The sequence below is a fragment of the Lissotriton helveticus genome, chromosome 8, assembly GCF_964261635.1.
Source record: "Lissotriton helveticus chromosome 8, aLisHel1.1, whole genome shotgun sequence".
Classification (NCBI taxonomy): Eukaryota; Metazoa; Chordata; class Amphibia; order Caudata; family Salamandridae; genus Lissotriton; species Lissotriton helveticus.
The window spans coordinates 67,328,721-67,353,361 of record NC_136069.1 but is presented as its reverse complement, the minus strand read 5'-3'; the positions used below and the strand labels follow the sequence as shown (position 1 = coordinate 67,353,361).

Here is a 24,641-nt window from a genome sequence, read left to right as displayed (position 1 = left end):
GATTCACCGGACGCTTACTTCCACATTCCAGTGTCCAGGAAGCATCGAAAGTTTCTCCGTTTTCAAGTGGCTCGGCATCATTATCAGTTTTGAGTTCTGCCATTTGGACTCAAGTCAGCACCAAGAACGTTTTTAAAGTGCATGGCAGTGGTGGCAGCTTGTCTGCGCAAACGAGAAATTTTCATTTACCCATACCTCGACGACTGGCTTCTGAAGAGTTCCACTCCATCTCTTCTTCAGTCGCATCTGTCTGTCACTCTTCACATTCTAAACAGCCTGGGTCTTCGAGTCAATTACAAGAAGTCAGTTCTCAACCCCACTCAGAACATTCACTATCTGGGAACGTCCCTGGACACACTGGAAGGAAACGTGTGTCCTTTGGAGGAGAGATTCATATCTATCAGGGAGAAGTCTCAGGACCTTCTTCAGACTCTTCTCCCTACGGTCAGACAAGTGTCCTCTCTCCTAGGATCCATTGCCTTGTGCATCTTCATTGTCTCCAATGTGAGATTGCACATGCGTCCTCTTCAGCAGGCTCTGGAGGACCAGTGGGCGCAGGCTTCAGGGAAGTGGGAAGATCGGATTGCACTTCCACAGTCGGCCAAGGACGCTATCAGGTGGTGGACAAGGAGAGCGAATCTTCTGCAAGGGGTCCCTTTTCACTAAGAGACTCCAACACAAACTATTGTGACAGACGCCTCACTGCAGGGCTGGGGTGCCCATATGGGTCACCTTCAAGTACAGGGCCGGTGGTCGGACATGGAGAAGGGTTATCATATCAACTTCCAGGAACTGAGAGCAGTCCAGCTGGCTCTCAAATCCTTCTTCCCACCTCTGAGATCCAGCTCCCTCTTGGTTCAGACGGAAAACACCACAACAATGTTTTACCTGAACAAGCAGGGAGGCACCAGATCCAGAGTTCTGTCCCAGGAGGCACAAGGAATTTGGAAGTGGATACTGGTGAGACATCTGACCATCAAGGCAGTTCACGTCCCAGGTGCCCTAAATGTTCAGGCGGACTTCCTCAGCAGAGAGTTCGTAGAGGGGCACGACTGGGTGCTCAACAACGAAGTGGCTCTCGACATTTTTCAAGGCTGGGGTTTTCCAGACATAGACTTGTTCGCAGACGCAACAAACGCCAAATGCCCCATCTACGCATACAGGTTTCCCCAACCAGGTTCGAGCAGGAATTCGCTGCTAATGAGTTGGACCCAGAACTTACTTTATGCCTTTCCCCCACTGCCTCTCATTCCAGTGGTGATCACCAAATTCTACAGGACCACATCCAGGATGATACTGATAGCTCCGGAGTGGCCACGCCAGTGGTGATATCCGGACCTTCTGCAGCTCTCCGAAGTTCCACCTCAGAGGTTGCCTTGCCGTCCGGACCTGCTGTCCAAGAGTCAAGGGAAGGTTTTCCATCCCTGCCTTCCCTCGCTGCGGCTGACCGCATGGCTCCTGAGGTCTTGCAGTATGGGCATTTAGACTTACCAGATGACTGTATGAACATCCTCAATGAGGCTAAAAGACCTTCTACTAGAGCTTCCTACGCTTTAAATGGAAGCGTTTCTACATCTGGTGTGTGAATAACGGACATGACCCATCTCTGGTCAGGAGCAAGTCATTCTGCCTTATTTGTTATATCTGGCTAAGTCGGGGCTGCAATTCTCCTCCATCAAGGTACACTTAGCAGCCATCACAGCGTACAGAAAGTCCCCTACACAGGGCTCTTTCTTCAAGATGCCAGTGGTCAAGGATTTCTTAGAAGGTCCAAAAAAGGTGTATCCACCAGTGCGAGCGCCTTCTCCTCCGTGGAAGCTCAATGTGGTCTTGACCAAAATTATGGGAACACCTTTTGAGCCAATACATAGGTCTTCTTTGCAGCACTTATCTTGGAAAGTGGCTTTTTTGGTCGCAATCACTTCTGTTCGCAGAGTAAGTGAATTGCAAGCTCTGTGCTGTAAGGAACCCTACACAATATTTCATGCGAATAGGGTGGTTCTTAGAACTCACCCTAGTTTTTTGCCAAAGGTGGTGTCAGAGTTCCACATCAATCAGGGAATCACATTACCTACTTTCTTTCCCAATCCTTCTACGCCCCCTGAGAGGGCCTTACATTCTTTAGACCTTAAGAGGGTGTTTAAGTTCTACCTAGATAAAACTAAAAGTATTAGAAAGACGGACAGATTATTTGTCAATAATGGTCCTATTAATACGGGCTTGGCAGCTACTAAGAGATCCATCTCAAGGTGGATAGTTTCTTGTCGTTCCTTGACTTATCAGTTAGCTAATAAAGTTCTTCAAGGAAGGCCGAGGGCTCATTCAACCAGGGGAAAGACCTCAACTAGGTTCTACTCAGAAATGTGCCCATAGCAGAAATTTGCAAAGCAGCTACATGGCGGTCTGTTCATACTTTTTCTCTCCATTACTGCTTAGATTCAGATACTCAGGCAGATGCGCAAGTAGGTCAAGCATCTCTGAGGAATCTGTTTGGTTAATCATTGGTACCTATTACTTTAAGATTGTTTTTTATTTGTAGTGCTACATTGCTAGTCCGCGAAGTGTGGGGTATGGGCTTGCTATTCTATTCACTGCTTATGACTATTGATGAGTATCCCCTGGAAGAGAAGGATAAGTTACTTACCTATAATCCTAGTTCTCGTCCAGTGGTATACTCATGAAAGTCATAAGCACCCCGGCCTCCTCCCCGGTCTAGCAATGTTTAGTACTGGTTTTAAGAGATATGTTACTCGCCTTTACAAAAAGAACTAACCTAACTGTCACCTGTGGCGCATGCTGGGAGCATAGGGCTCTCTGAGGTTCTTAAAGCCAAAGTACCTAGATTCTTGTAAGCCTTAAAGGCGAGGTGCCAGTTTGCTTTTCTGTCCCAGGACCGTAATTCCTATGCAGTCTATGGGCCAAACTGCCTTCAAAAACTTGTGTTTTTTTCCTTGTTCTGGAAAGTAAAGAAATTCTTGTATGAAGCCATGTGGGTGTATGGTCTCTATTACAAGTTTTCATATCTAGTGTGTTACTATACAAGTATGGCAAAGTTATTTTCTGGCTGTTTGCCCCTGTTTTAGTTGGAATTTATAGGACTGCATAGTTATTTATTATCTATACTACTATTATAAAGAGAGAACTTGCACCTTTTGGCCAGGTAAACTCGGGAACTACAGCGCCAATCCACACACCCAATACATTGTTGGAATCCTCAGGGTGTGTAGATGGACATAGGCGACATTAAATAAAAAAAAAACGTAAATTAAATTTTCTAAACAAAGTAGCGGGAGGGAGGATCGAGGCGGGAGGCGAGCTGGGCAATGTCGAGGCGGGAGGCGGGCTGGGCAATGTCGAGGCCGGAGGTGGGAGGCGGGCTGGGCAATGTCGAGGCGGGAGGCGGGCTGGGCAATGTCGGGGCGGCGGCGAGGCGGGAGGGATGCGGTCTTGCCCAGACGGGAGTGCACAGAGCCTTAAAATGCAGCCCCCAGCGCCCTTCTCCCCCGGGCAACGCCGGGGCGGGCTGCTAGTATTTATATATATATGTATATATATTGTTATAAGCTCCGGGGTCCCGCACATGGGCGGGGATAATTCACTGCTTATGACTTTGATCAGTATAACCCTGGAAGAGTAACTTATCCTTGTTGGACATTACCTTTGCTAGGATTTTGTATTCCACATTCAGGAGCCAGATTGGCCTCCTGTTCTTGAGGGCTTCGCTCTAGCCCACTTGGGTCAGTCCATTACCCTTTCCACTTTCTATCCTCCTCCTCACCCCACTAAGGAGAAAGGAAAACTTCATCGCCTTCACTCCAAAATAGCAATCAGCTTTTGCATTGACAGAACCTGTGAGTTCAGACTTGATGACCAACTCTTGGTGGGATATGTTGAAAAAATTAAAGGAATTCCATTCATGAAAGGACGCTCTCCAGATGGATCATCTTGTGTATCAAGATATACTACTTTTAGGCACACAGGATTCCCCTGAAGGTATTCACACTCATTCTACCAGAGCCAAATCCTCTACTTCTGCCCTTTCTAGAGGGGTTACTCTAGCAGACTTCTGCAAAGCTGCAACATGGTCCTCCCTTCACACTTTTGCAAAACGCTACTGTTTAGATTCCGGAGTGAGAAGGGATGGCCAATTCGCCCATTCAGTTCTTCCAGACATCTTGGTCTGGTACGCCAGGCTCCCACCTCTGAGTGTGGTACTGCTTGGGGAATATATTGAAAAGGCGAGGAATCTGCAGGAAGATGTATCCATCAGAAGAACAACTTACTTGCCTTCAGTAATGCTTTTTCTGGTGAATCTACCTACAGATTCCTCAGCGACCCACCTTCCTCCCCGTAGCATGGATTTCTATACCAAGAGTTTGTTTATAGCTTCAAGTTATATTGCATATATGATATGAATATACATCTGATTTCCTATACTTGTGTTCAACATATGAGAATTGCACCTATCATAGTTATTTTAGTATCATCCTTGTGTCTCGAAGGCTTGATAAAAAATGGGTGGTAACTCACGTCAGCATGCTAACGAGGCACTTCATGGCTCCAGTGGCTGCACACAGTGCTGCATGCAGGTTTGAAGTGGAGCCTGCGCCCTCTGCCATTGTGGAAGTGCTATTGGAGAGTTATTGCATCCAGTCTGGCACCTGGATATTCAAAAGATGGGAAATCTGCAAGTAGATATTGTATCTATCAGAAAAAGCATTGCTGAAGGTAAGTAACGTGTTTGTATATGCATAAACCTCCTCAAGTATTGTTTTCTAGTGTGTTGCTCCAATGACATTGATATTTTGCTTCTTCCTACTGTAATATTGGATTGTAGGCTTTAATATGAGTGACCGGGTGAAGCATGAAACCAACACAACTGCAAAGAATGCTAGCTGTATCAGTTGCTCTTCTAGATAAAGCCCAAAGAACAAAACATTTCTATTCAATGGTCAAATAATGCAGCCTTAACCCACCTTATTCCCTAGGTTATAAACCCACATTCCTAGATATTTAGAACTGTTCTAGCAAAGATTTTCAATGAAGTGTCTAGCAAATATGTTAATCAATAGCTAGCTGGGTCTGTTTATAGTGAGTAGCAGTTTACAAAATGCCTTATTGATAATCATGAGATAAGTCAGATGGTGGCCCGCTATGATTTCTTATGTTAAGAACCAGCCTATTAGTACATAGGTTGGTTCTTAAAATTCTCTACTGGTCGCAGATTGCTACCAGTACTTTACAACCAGTAAATATTACATCTTGCCCCTTGTTGCTCCAGAACACTGAAAATCATGACTCAATGCTTTAAAAAAATTGAGTGTTGGGTAGGGCGCCCACCATCCAAGAACCAGCGATAGGGGTGTCTCTAGATGCAACCATGGCCTTTGATACTGTTGAGTGGCCAGACTTGCTGGCAGTACTTGCCAAACAGATTCGGGACAGGTTTTGTTCAGTGGGTGCGCCTTCTATACTCGGGACCCATGGCACAAGTCCTAGTAAATAATAAAAAGTCTGACATGTTTACTTTGAATCGGGGCACCTGTCAGGGGTGTCCCCTCTCCCCCCTCCTGTTTGCCCTGGCATTGGAGCCTCTGGCAGCGTGGATCAGGAAGGACCTGCGCTGGTCCCCGGACTGGGAGGACTGCATCTTGCTATCGCAGATGATATCTTACTGTACCTGGCCTCCCCCAGGAAATCATTGGTGGCAGTCCTGGATATACTGGCAATATTTGGTAGATACTCACGGTTTGCCATTAAGTGGGGTAAATCTCTCCTATACGTCCCCAAGGGTGATCCACCTTACCGCCGCGAAATTGCCCAATCCAAAGTAGTCCGATAGGCTTTAAATACCTTGGGGTCTTTATCTCCATAGATCCGGTGCTCCGCTTCACCCATAACCTCCTCCCACCTCTCCAGCGGCTTAAGCGTGTCATTGCGAGCTGGAGGGCGCTTCCACTTTCTTTACTGGGCAGAGCAGAACTCTTCAAAATGATGTCGCTGCCCCGGCTTCTATGCACCTTGCAAAATTCGATGGATGAGGGAACTGTTAAGGGACTGTAAGCCCCGTATTGCATTAAACAAGCTCACATTCAACTGGTACGACGGGGGAATCAGCCTTCCTGATATTAAAAAATACTGTTGGGCAGCTCAGCTAGCTGCCATTCATCATGGTACATACGGTCGACCTGATGACCCTGGTTATCTCATAGACAGATGGGTCTTACCAGGTGGGAACTATAACAGGGCACTATACTCCAAACCTAATCGGTACCCGTTGACGAGCCCCACCAAACACTCGGTCCACTGCTGGCATACAGCCACTAAAGCGCTTGGCTGGGGACAGAAATTAACATTGGCAACTCCCCTATGGGACTCTGAAATACTGGGTGGCCTGTGGAAGTCGAAGGGATTTGACGAATGGGATTTAATTGGGATTTCTCAGATCAAATAAATGTGGGAGACGGGTGACATAAAGTCAATTGCATCTCTGCAGAAACAACATGCCCTGGCCAACTCAGAGCACTTTAGATATCTACAAGTCCGCCATGCACTTCAATGGCACATCGTCAGAGGCACTTCTCCCCCTGACTCCTCTCCGTTGCAAAACAGGCTACTAGATGGTCATCTGCCTGAAAAAATCATATCCCTAACATATAAAAAACTGGTCAATAATATGGAGGACCCTCTAGAGGTCTTGCGGGACAAATGGGTAAGGGATGGTATTAAGATGGATGACAAGGAGTGGCGGGAGGCGGTCTCCTCCCCCAGAGTGGTAGCGATTCCAGCTAGACTCCGACTAGTGCAGCTTAAAATTCTTCATAGAGTTCACCTGACGGGCCCCGTCTGGTGCGGATGGGAAAAACGGAGGGAGGGGAATGTAGAAGAGTATGTGGACAGTCAGGCTCATTTATGCACATAATATGGGAATGAGACTACAAACAACCCTATTGGCGTCAAATACATGACACATTGAGCGAAGTGCTCACAACAGTTCTCCGCCCAGAAGCACGTCGATGCCTTCTAAATGTTTGGGAGCCCACTGATTTGACTACCTGCCACACACAATGGGTCACATTAGGATTAATGGTGGGAAAGAGAAATATTGCACAGTTGTGGGGATCTACGCATCGGCCATCTCTAGAGGCTTGGGAAAGGGACCTTGATTGGTGCATGTTTAGTGAAAAGACTTCTACATAGCCCGGGGCTGCCCCGGAAATGGTCCAGAATCTAGAGCCCGTGGAATTACTACAGGGGTGAAATTTGTAATCCACCACGTAACATGGAACAGGAAGATCCCCCTACGCCGTAATTGATTTTATTTTGCACTATCGTAACGAACTGTAACATGCTGTAAGTGCCAGTACTGTAACCTTTCTTTTTGCATCGTCTGTACTGTGAAATTCTATTGTCGATGATTGTTAAATAAAAACAGAATTATAAAAACTGAGAAATGTAAAGTAATAAGTACTGAGGCCGGTTTTGAACTGCTTGCTCAACTTTAAATTGTCCTAATTCTTTAATATTATTTTTCTCTTCTCAGTGTTGCTTTTGGAAACTGCAATGGTCTGGCTGTGGTGGACTTTATTCAGAAGACCGCGTTGCTAAGCATGGGGACTGTTGACTTGTACGGTTCTAGTGACCCCTACCAGCGCCAGCCTCGATCCCCCCGCAAAAGCAAGCAGTTTACTGCAGGTAAGAGCTATAAGTGCGCCAATACAATATGAGCCTTGTCAATTACTTCATTTTTGGAGGATGAAGAGCAGACCCCATCAAGGCACATTTGTGCTCATCACCCAGAATCTGTATTGTCTGCTCTGATGTTGGCATTTGCCTTCATACGTATGAGCAGAATAGATTGCGTAAAGTGCTTTAGTGTTGACTTCAGATTAGAATGCCTCAGATAGGCCAGGTGGATTGTTGTGCACAAAAGGGACACGGTGCCTTCCAACAAGCGGAACAAAGAGACAACCATGCATAATTAATCATCTCATTAGGCCAATCCAAGAAAGGGTAAAGTTGGAAAATCATGTTCCTGTTGTAATTTCAGAATTGGCTTAGTAATGTATTGTCCTTTGGACACCCTGGTGTGATGTGCAGTAAAGGTGCTTAATCCTTGACTAGAGGTAAGGAACTCGATGAAATGCACCATAGAACCCAAAGTATGAAAATGGGCAATGCAGCGGCCATGCACGGATCTTGTGGACTCCATCTCATCCTCATAATACCGCTAGTAGAAGTGACGGAGAGGGGAATCAGTACTTCCATCTCTGCTGGACAATCTACCTGCGCTCATTGAAAGGCAGCTCACCATCAAACTACACCTTTTTAAAAAACATCTATCAATGTGAGGTTATGTTTCCTTAGATGCTAGCAGAGAGTCATTATGGTTAGGGATTCTTTATTGAGGTTTGCAAACCTTAAAAACAGTCTTAAGATTAGATTTCAGGAGATGTCATCATAGTTTGTAATTCACGAATACACACTCTTCCTGTTTCTTTACTTTCCACCTCCTGATTGTCAGCTGGTTGTGATTGCCTTCTTCCAATCACTGACCTAAAAACAGAATTGAATCTCTTTTGTATAACCCAGCTCTCATTATCTGGCCATTCCTTACCAACTCCTTTTCCTCCATTGCTCTCTTGCGCATTCCACCACAGACCAACAATAGAAAAACAACTGCATTGTTTAGGACTCAAGTAAGCAGACCCTATGACTCCATATTTTGAGCATACATAAGTGGGTCAATTCTCCGTAAATGTATCTTCTGTTTCATCAGTGATATTGAAAAAGATCAGTGTTTGGCATTGATCTGTTAAGTCCCAAATCCACATTTTCACGGTCACCCCTGACTCTGTAAATTACCTCTAGTTAGATCTATTGTTTGTAAATGTATCTCACATGGGTATCTTGAAACTCTTGCATGGATCCAGCACTCTTGGGTCAGTCTAGGACATCCTTCATGTAGGACAGATTAAATACAAGGAGCAGTTAAGGGCGGATGGACCTGTGTTTGGCTCTTAACTCGTTGGTAGCCAGTGACTGAGATACTCAAGGAGACAAACACAGTCCAGCATGCAGGTAGCTGTAATCTGTACTTGGTTGTTTCTATATTAGTGAAAGTTGTAACAGTCCAAATGGCTTCATAAAAATGAATTGACACTATTGTCCAAAGATTCTGAATGACAAACCACAACCACCCTACTTTTTTGCTGGCAAGTGTGAATAGGCGTCAAACACCCATGCTGCAGTCAGTTAAAGAAGTCTTTACATCTAATTAAGCTGCCATAAGAGATACAGAGACAAATCTAAATCACACACTTGTCGGCAGAACCTCAACTACCAACAAGCCTCCAAAACCTTAATATCTTCTAAAGTGAACCTCCACTTAGTTGAGATCACTTAGCTACATATGAAAAACATGACACCGTGCAGTGGTGGTGCTTCCTTGGTGACATGTCCTTTGACCTTGTGAATCTTGACTAAGGGAAGTCAGTACTGAAGGGCACTGAAAGGTTCGGCAATAAACATGATTGTCCCTATTAGTTTGTTCACCATGTGTTGCTGAGGATTCAAATCAGCATTTAGCCCCATATGACACACACTACCTGACTGAGATTTTTTTCCTTTTACGAAAAGAATGTCTCTGAGATGATCCTCCGTCATGTCCACCTCGCATCTGAAACTTAGAAGGTTCTGCCTGAGGTATTCATTATGCCTTACTTCAGATATAAGATAGCCCCCATTTCCATCTGTAAAAGGATTTGTCCATCTTTTGTTTTTTGCCAAGACCAATACCAAGCTCTTGCTGAACGAGAATACATAGGTTTTATGATCCGATGCCTTTCAGCAGCAACAATCCCCAACAGTGTGGGTTCTAGAGCGAATATCCATGCAGTAAGTTGATGCCCCACAACATGCCTTGCTGAAACTGAAATGATAACTACTGCTACTACTTTGTAACCTGTTGAGATGGCTTGGTAAACAGATTGAGACAAGATGCAACACAAAAACTATACCTCCTATAAAATTTTGTATCTCCTAATCCAAGGACTACCTTGGCTACTGATTACATGCTTTCGTAGTGTTTTCCCCTTTCTCCGTGCGAACAGTGGTAAAAATACACATGTGGTATATATGTGCAGTAAGACAGTGGCCTGTGTACGGCAAGTCACCACATGGCATTAGAGGTCTGTGTACCTCTGGCTGCATCTTCTGATGGGATCAATTTTTGGACTCAGCCTTCTAAGGAAGTATTGCCAAGAAACAACAGCAACTGAAAGGACTTCACAGATTGATGTTAAATGGAAGGTAACAGGTTGTGTTATCAAATTGTGTATTTTTTCACGTGGGAACAGATCAACTGATTGTCACTGTTGTGATCCAACTGAGTTCAATGTAACCATTCACGTTCATTTGTGATAGTTGATCATCTATGACAATTAGAGATAAAGTTAACATCCCTGCACATATCAGTTAAAGTATGTTCCACAGGAGGAGAAGGAGCAGACATCTCTTTGAAATAATTACTGCAAACACCTAGAACTAAATAGTATCCATGGCACCAGACATATTGATTTCCAACATAGTTGGCTTTGACAAATTAGCATTTGGTCATCTGTAGATCATAGTCACTCATCGAACAGAAGAAGTCGAAAATATCTGCACCTGCACCAATAAACATATGTGACAAATCCTACCTGCTTCTTTGCGTTTCACCCTCCAGCCCACTCCACTCATTCGCTCATCAATAACATGCATATCTGATACTAATGTGCCTACCTTGAGAGCTCAGTAGTGCGATGTCGGCGGAGATGTCTGCACCATGGCTGTTTCAGATGGGGATTATGAATATCACCTCCTTTCACTTTAGTCTGTGTTTTTTTTCTCTTTTTCCTGCCTGCTGCTGATGCTGTTGCTGATGCTGATGTTCTGGCATGTCCCCAAGACAACTTTTGCATGCGTGGCCTGTCTAACTTTTACCCCGATTTAACGAAACGGATCCGTACGTCCTACCAGAGTAAGTTCTAAGAAGGTTAGGCACCCGCGTCCATGCCGTTCATGCTATGCCTGCCTTGCGTCCATTCGTGTGTGCCTCGTGATGTGTTTTCCTGAAACACATGTGCCCTGCATGCTTTTGTTACCTTTTGGTTTGTCTTTGTTTCCAATGTAAACCTGGTATGTGTTTACATGGCTTTATCTGGACATGGCAAGTGATGTTTCTCAATGGCACAATAATGCCTGGCTGCAAACATCTGTGCTTGTTTTTGGTGTTATTCTCAGCATGTCCATGTCACATCATTGCTGTTAATACCCCTAGTGTAAAGAAAGTTGTTGTCCTGGTGCAGTTAAAAGTAATTACGTTTGCACCATAAGTACTATTTGCTTTATATTTCTTTTGACCTTTCTTTGCCATTTCCCCTCAGATAACTTCAAACAAGAGCATGGGTTATTCGGTAACTAAACATATATTTTACTCTCCACTCCCTCACTTGACCTGATCCAGCTACCATTATTTTGGCACCCAGCGACACCGGAAAGTAGAATAGGTTGGGGACAGCCTGGTGGCGTAGCACGGGGGATGTGGGACATAATGCAAAAAAGGAAATTGCCCACAGTTTGGCTACCATTTAGGTACTGTGGTTTTCTCAAATGCCCATGCCCCGGTGCCACTGCACCTCTCACACTAAGGATAGCTGCACCTACACCATGGCCTTCAGAGTCCCTTATGATGTCATTAGACACAACAGAACATTCTTATCCAGAAAGAGTTGAATATGTATTGTAGTTCCTGAAGCATCCACAAGACAGGCCCCCATTCTATTGCCACAGCACATGAGTAGCTCTTGAGTCATTTGGTGGAAGCGGAGGAAGCAGCATTTGAATTGTTACAAAAGGTTTTCATGACCTCACGTTTGAGAAGTTTCCCAATGAACGACTTTGTTATTCAAAAACCTTGTTAGATATGGTCAAAGAAGATCACCACAAAAGACTACAAGGGCCTGTATATTGCTAACTTTATTTGCAGTGTGCTAGTTAAATGAAGTAATTGTCACATCAGAACAAAAACAGCTTTCTGAAGATAAATTTGGGAAAGCCATGAAGCAAAAACAAGTGGTATTTCTTTTGTGTTGGGACAAATCACTGCATTTTATAAGAATTACATATAGTTTTAATCGTGGGGATGACTGGGATCAACGGAGGAAATTGGTAGAGATAAAGCCTGCAGGGTAAGGTACTCTACAAGCTGTCACTTTTTAGCTCAGTCAATGCCCAGACTATCCAGAATTACTCAAGAAATGCACCTAAGGTTGTCCTCATGGAACACTGCCAACAAGCACTTGTAATGCAAACACTTATTTCATATTTTATTTAAACCCTGGCACAAGGCATAAGTGCTGCCATCCTTGACTCAGGCAGCCATTGATTTTTCTTCATGAATACCATAACAATTATTTCATTCAATAACCTCGATTTTGATAAACCATCGATGTGACTACAGGCTGCCTCCTCTCATAGGCATCCGCTTCAACAGGTACACTGATCCAATGTTGTTAAATAGCTGTGATTGATATCCTACTCACCAGAGAAAGTGTATTATCAATGCTTCTTGCCAGAGGGCTCCTCCAACCTTCATTGTTCTGTAGCCAAGTCTAAGATGGACCGCCAGGATGATATGGTATAATACGATAAGACTTCCAGCTGGCTCCTGAAATCCCATTCATGGTAGGAGTGGAAACCGCAGATGTGCCTTATCGTCTGAAATACCATTTACCGTAAACCTTCTTACTCCGCATTAGTGACTTACTCATCATTTGTGGGTAGAAGCATCTTCTTGCTGGTGAAGTAATCATGAATTGCCATCTTATTGGCTTTGTTCTTAGGCAGTTATCTGAAATGTCAAGACTGTGGTATCAAATGCCCTGTATGTAATTCTACTGTTATTATGTGTGAAACTTCCAGAAGTAATTCCTTACAGTATGAAATCATGCTTCATTCCTAGAGAATAGTTTCATTTCTATCAGTCATTCTCCCTCTAGTGTGCTCAGTACCTCTGAGTTGGTAAATTGAGTGGTTCTGTCAAATGTTTAAGCCTTTGGGGACATGAACAGTAAAACTCAAATAAACACAACTACTGCTTATAACTATCCAAGTTGACTGTGAAATACCACGTCTATTCTGTAACTAATGTATTTGCCGACATACAGATGAAGAGATGGATGATCCTATTAGGAAGCAACAGGCACACAGGGCTTTTTCAAAATAAGGGGGTTGACTAGTGACCATGTTTTCATTCGGTGTGTATATCAGTATGGAGTGCTATTGAATAGCCTGTGCTTTGGGATGCAAAATATCTACCTCCATGATTCTGTGGAAGGCAGGCAGTTGTCTAGGGACTGGATTTGATTTTGCTTGTTAGTGTGGAGTGTGGAATGAAGATGTCTGTGCTTTCTAAAGATTGTGTTGAGTATGATAAATGAGAAGGGAGGTGAACCAGGGTTTATCTGCTGGATTGGTTTCAGTTTGGTGGCTGTGAGTGGGGACTGTTGAATGTCGTTTTAGATTTTGTCAACTTATTTTATGACAAATTGTGACAGTTTTGTTGCTTAATTGTTGACATTCATTGATCATGGGTCCTAGGAAGCTTGTATTTATAGCTTCTGAGATACTTTTCTTTGTATCGATGACCTTTCGGTTGGAGTAATCTTTCTCTGCTGTACACATATCTTTGTGTTTTTTTTGTTTTGTTTAAAAAAAAAAAAAGCATTTTATTGGCATTTTCTGCATTATAGCAAGACAGAACTACAATTACTACATCAACTTCGTAATTCTCCCCATCTTGCCCTTCCATATTCTCATAATTATACATTGGTTTCCCCATTCGGAGGACTCAACATTAAGCATGCCTTGATTCATATCAAACTGTCTGTGCCAATTGAACTGCATTACCTCCCCCCCCTGTCGTGCCTGTTACCGAAAAAGAAAGATATGTTGACCCCTTGACAGGCTGTTCTTCAATCTACACTGTGCATTATCAGTTTATAATCTCATCTGCCTCCCCCTAATTGCGAATCCCCTCCTCACCCTCCCCTTTCACCTCCGCGGTGAGGGCAGGGGGTTCCTTTGCGTCTGCCATCATGAGTGACCATGCTCGGGCATCCTCTTCTATCTTTTCATCCTTCCTAATCCGTTTCATTCTGACTAATTCTGCAGTTGCCCATTCATTGAGGTCTTTCAGCCATTCCTCCACCGTTGGGGGATCTGAGCTTAGCCATCTAATTGCTATTAACCTGCGTACCCCAGCCACGTTAAGCATAGCCTGTAATACCTGGGGGCTGGGGGGTCTCGTGAAAAATATTGCCTGAGCCATTGCGGATATATTCCCATATTGTAGGAACTGTCCTCTTCCCAGTTCAAAGGTGTGTTCTGCCTCCTCTTGGGTTATAAATTGCTTGTTGCTGTATAGGTTTCCAATTGTATGGCATCCCTTCTACACCCATTTTTTGCATATCTTTGTGTTGTTACCTTGAGACGGGTTTGTAGAGAGTTGTGTTCGATCTTTTTAATCCAGGTTAACTCAGCCACTTGTTGCTTTTTTTAGTGATTTTGAGGTGGTCGTTGTTCCACAGTTGCATTTCTTGGAGCATCAAAGCAAAACTGTGTGATTTGCCAGAGAATGGTGTTTAGAAAGTAGAAACTTTGTCCTGATGACAAACCGTGGGACAATACACTTTAACTGAGTATAAGAGTGTGCTTTCAAAAAAGCAGAGTGTGTATGTTCTGAAGGAATCTGGCTGAACATCTGGCTGTTGTGGACCTTGGTTGTCTTTGAGGATTGGATATTGAGATTATGATGGACAATCAAGAGCACAGCTGCACAGTGAAATGTGTACATGTGTATGTTTTGTGGCTAAGATATATGTAAAGATGTGGGTCCTTGATGAGTTAATGTAGGTATAAGGACTCAAACCCCTCAAACCACAGATTGTTTGGTTCATTGGTCAGGTCTTCCATGCGTTGCAGCTAAATATTTGGTAGACCTTTTTGGTGGATGTCCTGGTGGGTACAATTACATTTTACAAATGGCTTCAGAAATAGCAGTTTTGCCTGGTGGTATGAGCAATCTCACCGGTCATTTAGGTTCGGTTGAATGGTCTACAATAAGAGTTTTGATGTTTAGGTTACTGACCCCTCTATGACATCTTCCATCAGATTAGAGTTGTTCTTTGGAGTAGCTTTCTGGTCTGCGCTATGCCGGTTCTCTGTGAAACAGTGAAAGTCCATGCTGTGGGGGCACGTTGCAGCTTCTCTGTATGTCCCTCTATGCTTGGTTGGTGAAGGTTAAGGCTAACATTGAGTAGATATTCTTTTTGTAGTATTTTGTGTGTGTGAACCTAGAGATATATAGCCATTTGTGCATGAGTAGGTGTTGCACGAGGAAGGGATCGCTCGAAGTGATGCTGTGAAATGCTCTGGGACTTGTACTAAGTGACTAGTACTTGGAAGAGCTGAAGCTCACTTACACCAGGAGTGGTTGTGGAAGAAGGATCCATGGCACTCAACTTTAGGAAGCCATCGGCAGGTAATGCATTAATTAGATTGATTGCAGTTAACCACAGAAGATTTGTAGAATAGGATGTTTTTAACACTATATTGAAACAGGAATGGTTTGATTCAAGCAAATTCCATTATTTAGGGGCAATGGTAGAGGAATTTAAATCATCAGTTGTATTCATTTTCTTGGAGTAGGTACCTGAAAAATTAGTCCTGTAGATCTACTATATTGTGCATGTTATTGTGCATGTTGTTTAATTTATCACCAAGCACAAAGGAGGCTTTTATATGGGACTTTTCTGATCATTTGGTGTCTCTCTTCGTGCTTTTGCTCTCTGGCCTCTACTAATGATCCCCTGCTGGTGATGGTTATTGCAATTCTAGAGTAATATCAAGGCTAGTGGGTCAACTGAGGAGGGTGGATTGGTGGGTGAGTAAAATGGTGAAGGTATGCCTGTGGGTTGGGAAATTAAGGTAATAGAAAGTGTGCTCCTTGTTGATCTGTGTGTTGCTCGAGAACCATTGAACCGTACACTTTTTCATAGATAGGAACTTCAATGTCTTGGTCAACGAGTCCTGAAGACCTATTATGATTCTGCTGTTGAAGTCTTCGTTCTCTTGGTCTTCTTTGGTTTGGATCCATCGTTCAGGCGCTTGACATGTCTGTTGTTTATAGAAGTGAATAGATTTCAAGCCTCCTCCTCACTCCAAAACAAATACACGCCCCTTCTAAATTAGACACATAATCTGACTGGGTATCTTGCTTTGGTCTTGTAGCTGTGTCAGATGGCTGAAAAACAAATTGATTGGGTATGTTTGACCTTGTTACCTTACACTTTCTTTTAAGTGGTCCTTGGATCAAATATATCCAATACTGATCTTGTTCCAACATTGTGGGGCATCCCTTCCCTTTCTCATATTGTTGCTTAGATGTACTCAAACTCTACTACCTGTTGATTCCCAAATGGATGGCTTCCCCAGGTAGGCCCAGCCCCTCCATGATCCCTCTCACCATTGCATCCCTCAAGTCTGCTCCCTACAATTTTCATTCTCCCTCAGGAGGAGGACGTTTTTCACACTCTGTTTATTATGAATGTGGTCATGTACTTATTTGCTTATGCAATAATTCAGCACTACAACTTAAGTGCCCTCTAATGCTCTTTTGGCAACTGGAACATGACCACAAAGGCATCAGTTTGAACTCCCCAACCATCATTTCGACGACCTCATTTCACCAGATTCCCCAAAGCCCAAAAGGACAGTTCCCATAGAAATGAGAAGCAATCAATACTGGCTTGTTGTCTCGCTTTTGGGGACATAAAAGGTAACCTTCTCCTTAACCACCTAGCCCCTCTTACAATGCTATGCATAGGTCTGTGAATGTGAGCTTGGTTTCTGTTCGACTCGGTTCTATTTCTAGATGGCCCTTTTGATAGCCAAAGTGTCCTTTGCCTGCAGCATCACAAGCCAAATCTGCCCGATCCACCTGAGTGTGTCTTCCTGATGATGCAGCACTTCAAGCCTCACAGATTCCCTCAACAGTCATTACTCCCTAATATTTGGGTTTTGGCCTAGTAAGAGAAGTCTACCAAAAGTAGTGTTCCCTAGCCTCCAGAGGATACTTAAGTTTCCTCATTTGTAGCATATAAAAGAAACATGCTCACCACTGTCATACTCATGAACCTTGACTCTTCTACGACTATATGATGTTTTATTTTCTTCGTGTCATCCTGCATTTACCCAAGGTTCAATTTTATCCTTTAAGGCATCGGCGGCTCCCTGCATTAGCCATGCAATTTCCATGGTGGAGCAGATAAAGAGGCTCTGAGGAAAGGCATTGCTCCATGATTTGCTGTGAGGCAACAGGGTTTCTCAGTTGTGTTGTGTTGTAGTTGCATTTGTATAGTGCCTCCTAGCCCTGCCTGTGCCTTGATGTGATTTGTTTAATAGGTGAGAGGCTACATGATTGGTTGTGTTTGGTTGGTATCATGAATGAGGACAAGGGGGGTGTTCTTTTCATGACACAAAATACACGTGGCTGTTCTTAAGCTATGAGTGGCTCAGAGGGGAATGAGTGACTGGGTGGTTTATATGTATACATACCATCATTGTGTAGGATTGGGAGTATGTGGGTTTATTATGTGGCCTTTGCAGAAAGTGTTTGGTGTCATGCTTGATAGCTAGAGGGGTTTTCTTAGTGTGTTGCTGCTGCCTTATATTGTGAGTCATACCTGGCATCTTTCTGGGTGACTGATTCTACTTTATGGAGTGCAGTGGATTGAATGCTGCTCGTGGTAGTGATGTCACCTGTTGGGGAACAGTGAAGTCATTATTGCTTTCCTGAATTACAGTTGACCTCAGAACCGATATTCTTCTAGGAGGACATGTGTTGCTGAAGTTTCACTTATATAAAAGATGGTCCTGCTCCTTGGTTGGCTCTGTGGGCAAAGGGGCATACCTTGAAGGAAAATCATTGACCGTATGTAGCCAGGGGACCACTTGATGAGCTGGGTAGTGTGAGTGATCGCCATAAGGGCTCTGCTTGCCAGGCTGCTGCAGTCTGTATTGTTTGTGGTGTCCAACCCTAGACGTGTTACCAGAGAATGCCTGTCTCATGCAGCGTTCTTGTCTAAAATTCAGAAGTTCGAACAGGAGGGACTTAGTGATTCTTGATCCTTATTGAGCTCCGGAGACTTTCAGTTTTCCAAGCAGGTAAGGAGGAGTGGAGTTGTGGATGACTGTATGAGTAATGCATGCGGTCTTAATGTGGGCCCTTGCAGCTATGTGGAGCCATTCCAGTATTTTAAGAATAGGAACAATGTGTTTGAATTTCCTGTGGCCAGACAGAAAGAGAGCTGCGGCATGGAGCAATGTTCTCACATGAGTTAGATGCGCGTTAGGGAGACCAAAGAGGAGTGACTTACCATAATGTAGTCTGGGAAGTATCAGTGCCTGGAACACAGGTTTCAAGTCTTGCTCAGGAATGAAGTGCCTGAGGCCCCACAGCAGTCTTAGCTTCTGGCATGCGCTTTTGGCCATGGATCGGGGGGTCTAGAGGGTTGTCGAGGCTAAAGCCCAAGTATATGGCTTTCTCCACTATGGCCAGATTGGTGTACCGGGGATGGAAGGATTCCAGCGACTCTTGGATTGGGAAGTTGGATTTTTTGAGGAATATTAGTAGTAATTCAGTTTTAGTTGGATTGAGTATTAATTATTGGTCGGTCATTCCTTTTTAACCTTATCGAGGGTGAAGGGGAGAAGACAGAGGTCTTCAGAAGAAGATATCTTCAGGTAGATCTAGATATCATCCACATATTGACGATAAGTAATTTCAGATTTTCTTAAAATCCCACCAAGAGGTTGAAGATGTAGATTAAACAGGTTTGGGGAGATAATAGAGCCCGGTGGGACACCTTGTTTTAGGCTGGTTTTGCCTGAGACAGAGTTCCCTATTTTCACTGTTTGTGAACAGTCAGACATATAGGAGTCTCACCGCTTTAGATTTTTCCCATCGATGCCCATCCTTTCCTTTAAGATCCTTATCAGTGTGTGGAGGATTACTGTATCAAAGACCCCCGAAAGGTCCAGTAGCACAAGTAGACAGGAGGACCCTGAGTCGACTTAGATCAGAGAATTCCTCTTACCTTGATTCTAACAATGAGTATTTCTAACTGGGCCATAATCCAGCCTTGTATTTGCAAGTATCATTTAGAATCGTATTTCTTTTGTGAACCGGTCTGTCTGCCCTGTTTTTACGCCCGCTGTTTGTCTGTACCCGGATTATGACATTCATTGATATATTTGACGCAAACAAATATTTGATGTTTTATTTACTGGAACATGACCGCAGAGCACGGTCAAACTAAAACTGATCTTTGTTGCAAAGATTCAGTGGACGCCCACGCCCAATTGCTCGCTGGCACGAGGCATAATGCCCCTTCCTCATCAATGGAAGGCCCACGCAGCTCCTGGGAGGACAAAGAAAATCCACTCAAATAAAAGGCTTTATTATCCCAAACAAGCATGAATGTGGAACTAAAAAGGAAGGCGTCCACAGAATGCTTCCTTTGAACAGTCAGAGCATATTGTAAAGGCTTCCACTCTGCATCTAGGTCACAGGAGCTCTGCTCTGTAAACCCCTCCCAGGTGTAATGCACATAATCTGTGCTCTCTGCACCTCTCCGCGACCCTAAAGTGTTTAAATGTAACATTTAATAGGCCCATCAATCAAACACCAAGCATGCAGCCCTGGAAATAGTGCGGAAACGTCCCTGGCCGCAAAACGGAGATTACATTTAGGTCGGAAGACCTGAGGGTGTTGGAACTAATTTATGTACTCATGTTTTTGTAACTTCCTTGTTCCCTAAAAAGAGGGGCACGCGTGGGAAGTCTGTGTTCAGCATTAGAAACAGTCTGTGCCTATAGTTCATCAACAGAAAGATGGAAGAAAGCCAAGTATATCATAGGAGCAAAATAACGTTTGTTTTTGTGCATATTTGGGAATGTCGTCAGCTATGTGCCTGCATGAACTCATTGTAAGATGTAAAGATAGTCACAAAGAGGAATTGGCCACCACTGGAGTTTGAAGCCACTGCTGGTCAAACATGTCGGAGCACCAGGAGTCTCATCGGGTCCGGCTCAAGGGAGGCTGCGGTTCTGGACCGCCTTTATTTGCGGCTGTTTCCACTTGGGGGAGGTGTGCGTGGGACTGCAGATCACACTACGACCGCGCTACTCCTTGGGCCATAACGGTACTGTGGCCACCGTGGGAGGGCTTCTAGGCCAGGAGGGAGGGTTCAGTGATTCAAGGCAAAAGAATCCTTCATTAATTGTTTCTGGGTGCACCAGGCAAGCAATACTTCTAACTGTATCTGTTTCCACAGTTTCATTGAAAGGCATATGATTAACGCTATTGTGTTCAACTTGCTTTGGGAACACAAACCTACAGTGGTTGAGGCATGTTTATGAATCCCCAAGAAACTTCCCAACATTGTTCATGAATTGCAAATTGTAACAAACCTTTGCAAATCATGCAAATTTGCACTACAATTTCTTTGTAGAGGCACAAACCTAGTAATGTATGTATGTGTATCTTTATTTATTTAATTTATCTGTGTACTTCTTTATTTATTTATTCCTAGTCATTTCTATCTGTGAAAGCCCTTTACAAAACAATATCAAAAGTTGTCCAAAACATTGAGGTACAATGAATGCTTTTAAAGACACATGGGAATAAATATTATTTTGGGCATTTCTTAAATCAGTGTGGAAGATAGCCTTGATGATGAGGACATTCCCTTAGTGTGCAGCAAACCAAATAAGTATCCAGTCATGAGGCGGGTGAGGAGCAGAAAATAAAGAGAGTTATGCAGGAAATGGAGGACTAGGTGTTTGTTAAAAGATATAGAAAAAAAGACTAGGACCCAGTGAAGTGATGTTATCAAAAGAAATCAGAAAAACCTCAAATTAAATTGAGAAGCAACAACTGACGTTGACACAGAAATGGGTACATTGGAGTAGCGTAAAGGAGAAGAGAGCTGCTGTTAGATAAAGTAACAACTTGTGAATGTTCTGTAGATAAGCGACACCATGATTAGGAACAGTAGTATAGAGAGCGGACAGCTAATTGAGTACTAAAATTACAAGAAGCTGATTCAAGGAAGGAAAATAGAATAAAGACTACTGCAAATCCTAAATCATTGACAACAGTTACATTTGTTGAACAGAGACACTATCAGTAAGGTGTAGACAATGAAATCTGTGGGACGGGTCATGCAAGACAAAGGCAGGGTTGAAAGAAGGATTAACATGGATAGTGGTTGAAATGTACTGTTCTAAAACTGATGTTTAAAATCAATAGATACACATTTTGAGGATTAACATACAGAGTAGAGGAATAGCTGCAGTGAGAGTAGCAAAGAATAACATCTCTGGTTCAGGTGGGACGGATTAACCACACAAAACTGTTCTCTATTCACACCTCCATTCTAATTAAATAGGCAGAAAGAAAAATACCAAATGAATAGAAAACAGCAGGAAATGTGCAAAACACATCTGGGAATTGTCTGCATATAGAATTGTTGGGATAGAGATAGACTTATCTTTTAGGTATGCATTTTTAAGGGATGACCAACTACTTTGCCTAGAAATAAATACACCAGTTTCTATTAGGATATATAGCCTGTTAAATCTCACCATTTCAGGCAAACGTTATAAGGAGCTTATATCGGCAGAGTTGAACAGTTGGAAACTACCAGTGCTTAATCTGGAAATGATTGCTTTGGCCTCTTTTGATCATCACAGTCTAAGGAATGGCTCCTACACTTGTGTTACATTAGCTCCTGAACTGGAGCACTGCTGTTGAATACCCCACATTACTTATTAAAAGCCATGTACTTTCTTGCATTTGTTAAAAATAGCAGCTAACAAGAATTCATACACAAAAAACTACAATTGCCAGCATTCATTAGAAGGAAACTACAACACATCCACCAATCAAGTACAGGTAACCTTAACACTAAAGTAGACATTGCAAGTCCTGTTTCTTTAACCAAAAAGGTATATGGAAAACAGAACTATTTGAATTATTAGCAGGCGCAGTCTCAAATAAGACATCATCCTATATTTTGTAATACCATTCCTCAAGTAGATAGGACTGTAAAGACAAAGAAATCCATCCATTGAGTGATTTATCATTAAATCACTCAATGGATGGATCTCCATTACTATACATGGTTGAATGAACCCGCTGTGTCTTTAATAAAATGTGGACATTTCCTCACTAAGACTAAGAAAATCCACGCGTTACCCCAAGACCTGAAGAGCATAGTGTGCTTACTCAAAGCATATTAACCACCTTTGTAGTAACAAGATAAGCGTGTTTACAATAAGAAGTCACTCTCGACCAATCCGCAGTGCTAAGAATGTCCTCTTAGCTGCCTCTAGACCTGTAGGCCTCAAAAGCTTTGTTGCACCTTTCAGAATGGGCTCCAAAGGAAAACAATTCAGTTCCAGCTAGCTGCATGGCCAACTTGACCCTCCTGGCTGAAGTGGAGTAGTAAACAGGGTAATGAGGCTTTTTGAAGGAAATTAGTCATTAAGAAAAGGCCTTTCCTAAAGCTCCTGTTTTGCATTCATATTTTTGATGCAATGAACTATACATAACTTTGGGTGAGAAGGGAAAGACAGATATTAAGCACATGTTTTCAAAGATTTAATCCTTCTGGGAAATTTGAAAACATACAGCTTGCGCTGCATGCTGCCAAACCCATTATTGCGAGGTATAAACATCTGAGGTTCTTTTAAATGAAAGAAGACATTGCAATATGGTCATTTTAAACTAAAGTATTTATAGGGCCAAAGTACTTAATCATCCCAAGCATTAAATAGCTACAATACAAAATTCACATCCCACAGTGCTGTGAAATCGTACTGGTGATTTTTGAAGTCCAATGCCTCTCAGGAGCCTCAAACCAAAGAACGCCCACTGAGGTTTTTTATTGACTAAAATATGGTTGACTGAAATGAATGACCTTTGAGTGTTCTCTATTCATTAAGACCTCCCTTCTGAAACAGGGCATGTTACTTAACTGACAACATGTGAGAGATCTACCAACACTGGATCAGTGTCTGGAACCAAACACCAGGGATACCAGGAACACCAAGCCCGCCTATAGGTTCTTGTTGTTTCTGAAGTCCTGGTTTGTTTGATAAATGCAATAGCTTACTATGAAGCTCCTGGGGCATTTCATCGAGACACTGTACCTTTTAGGTCTTTAACGTTAGTGAACCTGAAAGAATCAAGTTGTGACTGTGACTCAGGGGAGTCATAATGAGCAGTAGAAGCCAGGACGGATTATTAGATAATCTAGTACCATCTGAGGAAGTACTAGAAACCATGCTTGGAAATGCCAGAAGGGAGCAATTATGATCAGAATTGACTGTAGCTGTCTAATATGAGATGTATATCTGTCTAACATGATATGGGGGAAAAGCACAATTGAGACTTGGGGAAAAAATCTTAGAGAAAGGAATCTGTGAAATAAGGGTCATTGGACATTAAGAAGTAATGCAAAGGAATCTGCTTGGAAGGGATCCCCAAAACGTGGGCCTGAAAGTCTAGAACAAGGAGATGTCAGCCGCTGTTGTGCACTATATGACAAGGATGACAGTCACCTATTAAATTGTGGGAACCTGGGAGATATTCTACCCTTGCCAAATTTCTGTGAAGGCAGCAACATTCCCAAAACTCTTTTCCAATTTCTGCTAGGAGCTCCATCTTTGTGCTACCTAGGTTGTGTATGTACAAGATTGTGGTAATATTGTTAATTCTTAGAAGGACTGAACATTGAGCTCTGTCTTTGGTACATGTATGGATTGCAACAGAACCTGCAAGAAGTATTAAAGTACTGAAATGCAGGCCTGACTCCTTCAGCAACCATTTTACACTAGTTAAGAACGGGACGCAATGACTTGAATAGTAGCTCGGGTACAAACTGAAGATTGCCTTTCCATTTCACTCTTTCAGTTCCAACTGTCATCGCACCTCTTCTTTGTTTTCCACTTCTGATAGAGACTTATAGCTGCAGATTCCTCAACTTTTGAATATTTGCCGGTGTCAGACTGGATCTGGAAACCTTTCAGCAATACCTCTGAGTGCTGGCAGGTGGTGTTATGCAGGTCTGCACCAATGCCATTCCACTTTGGAAATGTCTTGTGGGGCCTATACAGGTGCAACTCCTGAGTGCTGACGTCTGTTACTTTCTTTCCGTGCCACAAGTTGCAGATTCCTTTACCTCTTCAAAATTGTTAGTCTGAAAGAAAAATGTCACCTCCCAAAACATACGTTTAAAACCTTGTAGGGACTGTCACAAACAAATGTCTTTGACAGACCCTCATCAGGTTTGCCTGCAGTGTCTGGGGTCAAGACCTGCAGTCATTGCACGTGGATAAACCTGGAGGCCATCTAAGACCGCAAGGTAAAACTCAACATTGCTAAACACCAGAAGATTCCGTGACTGGACCAATTCAAGCCAAAGGTCTCTTTCCAGATTCACAAGTTGCGGAAGTCATTCCAGGGGTCGTTT

General features: G+C 43.2%; 1 protein-coding gene across 1 annotated transcript in view; it reads left to right on the top strand.

The window, feature by feature from the left end:
• The window catches only part of STXBP5L (syntaxin binding protein 5L), a 1,741,945-nt gene that overhangs the window by 1,364,948 nt on the left and 352,356 nt on the right, over window positions 1-24,641 (top strand). Inside the window, exon 18 of the mRNA XM_078656640.1 lies at window positions 7,544-7,695. Coding sequence (XP_078512766.1) covers window positions 7,544-7,695 — 152 coding nt within the window. The remainder of the gene's footprint in view (window positions 1-7,543; window positions 7,696-24,641) is intronic.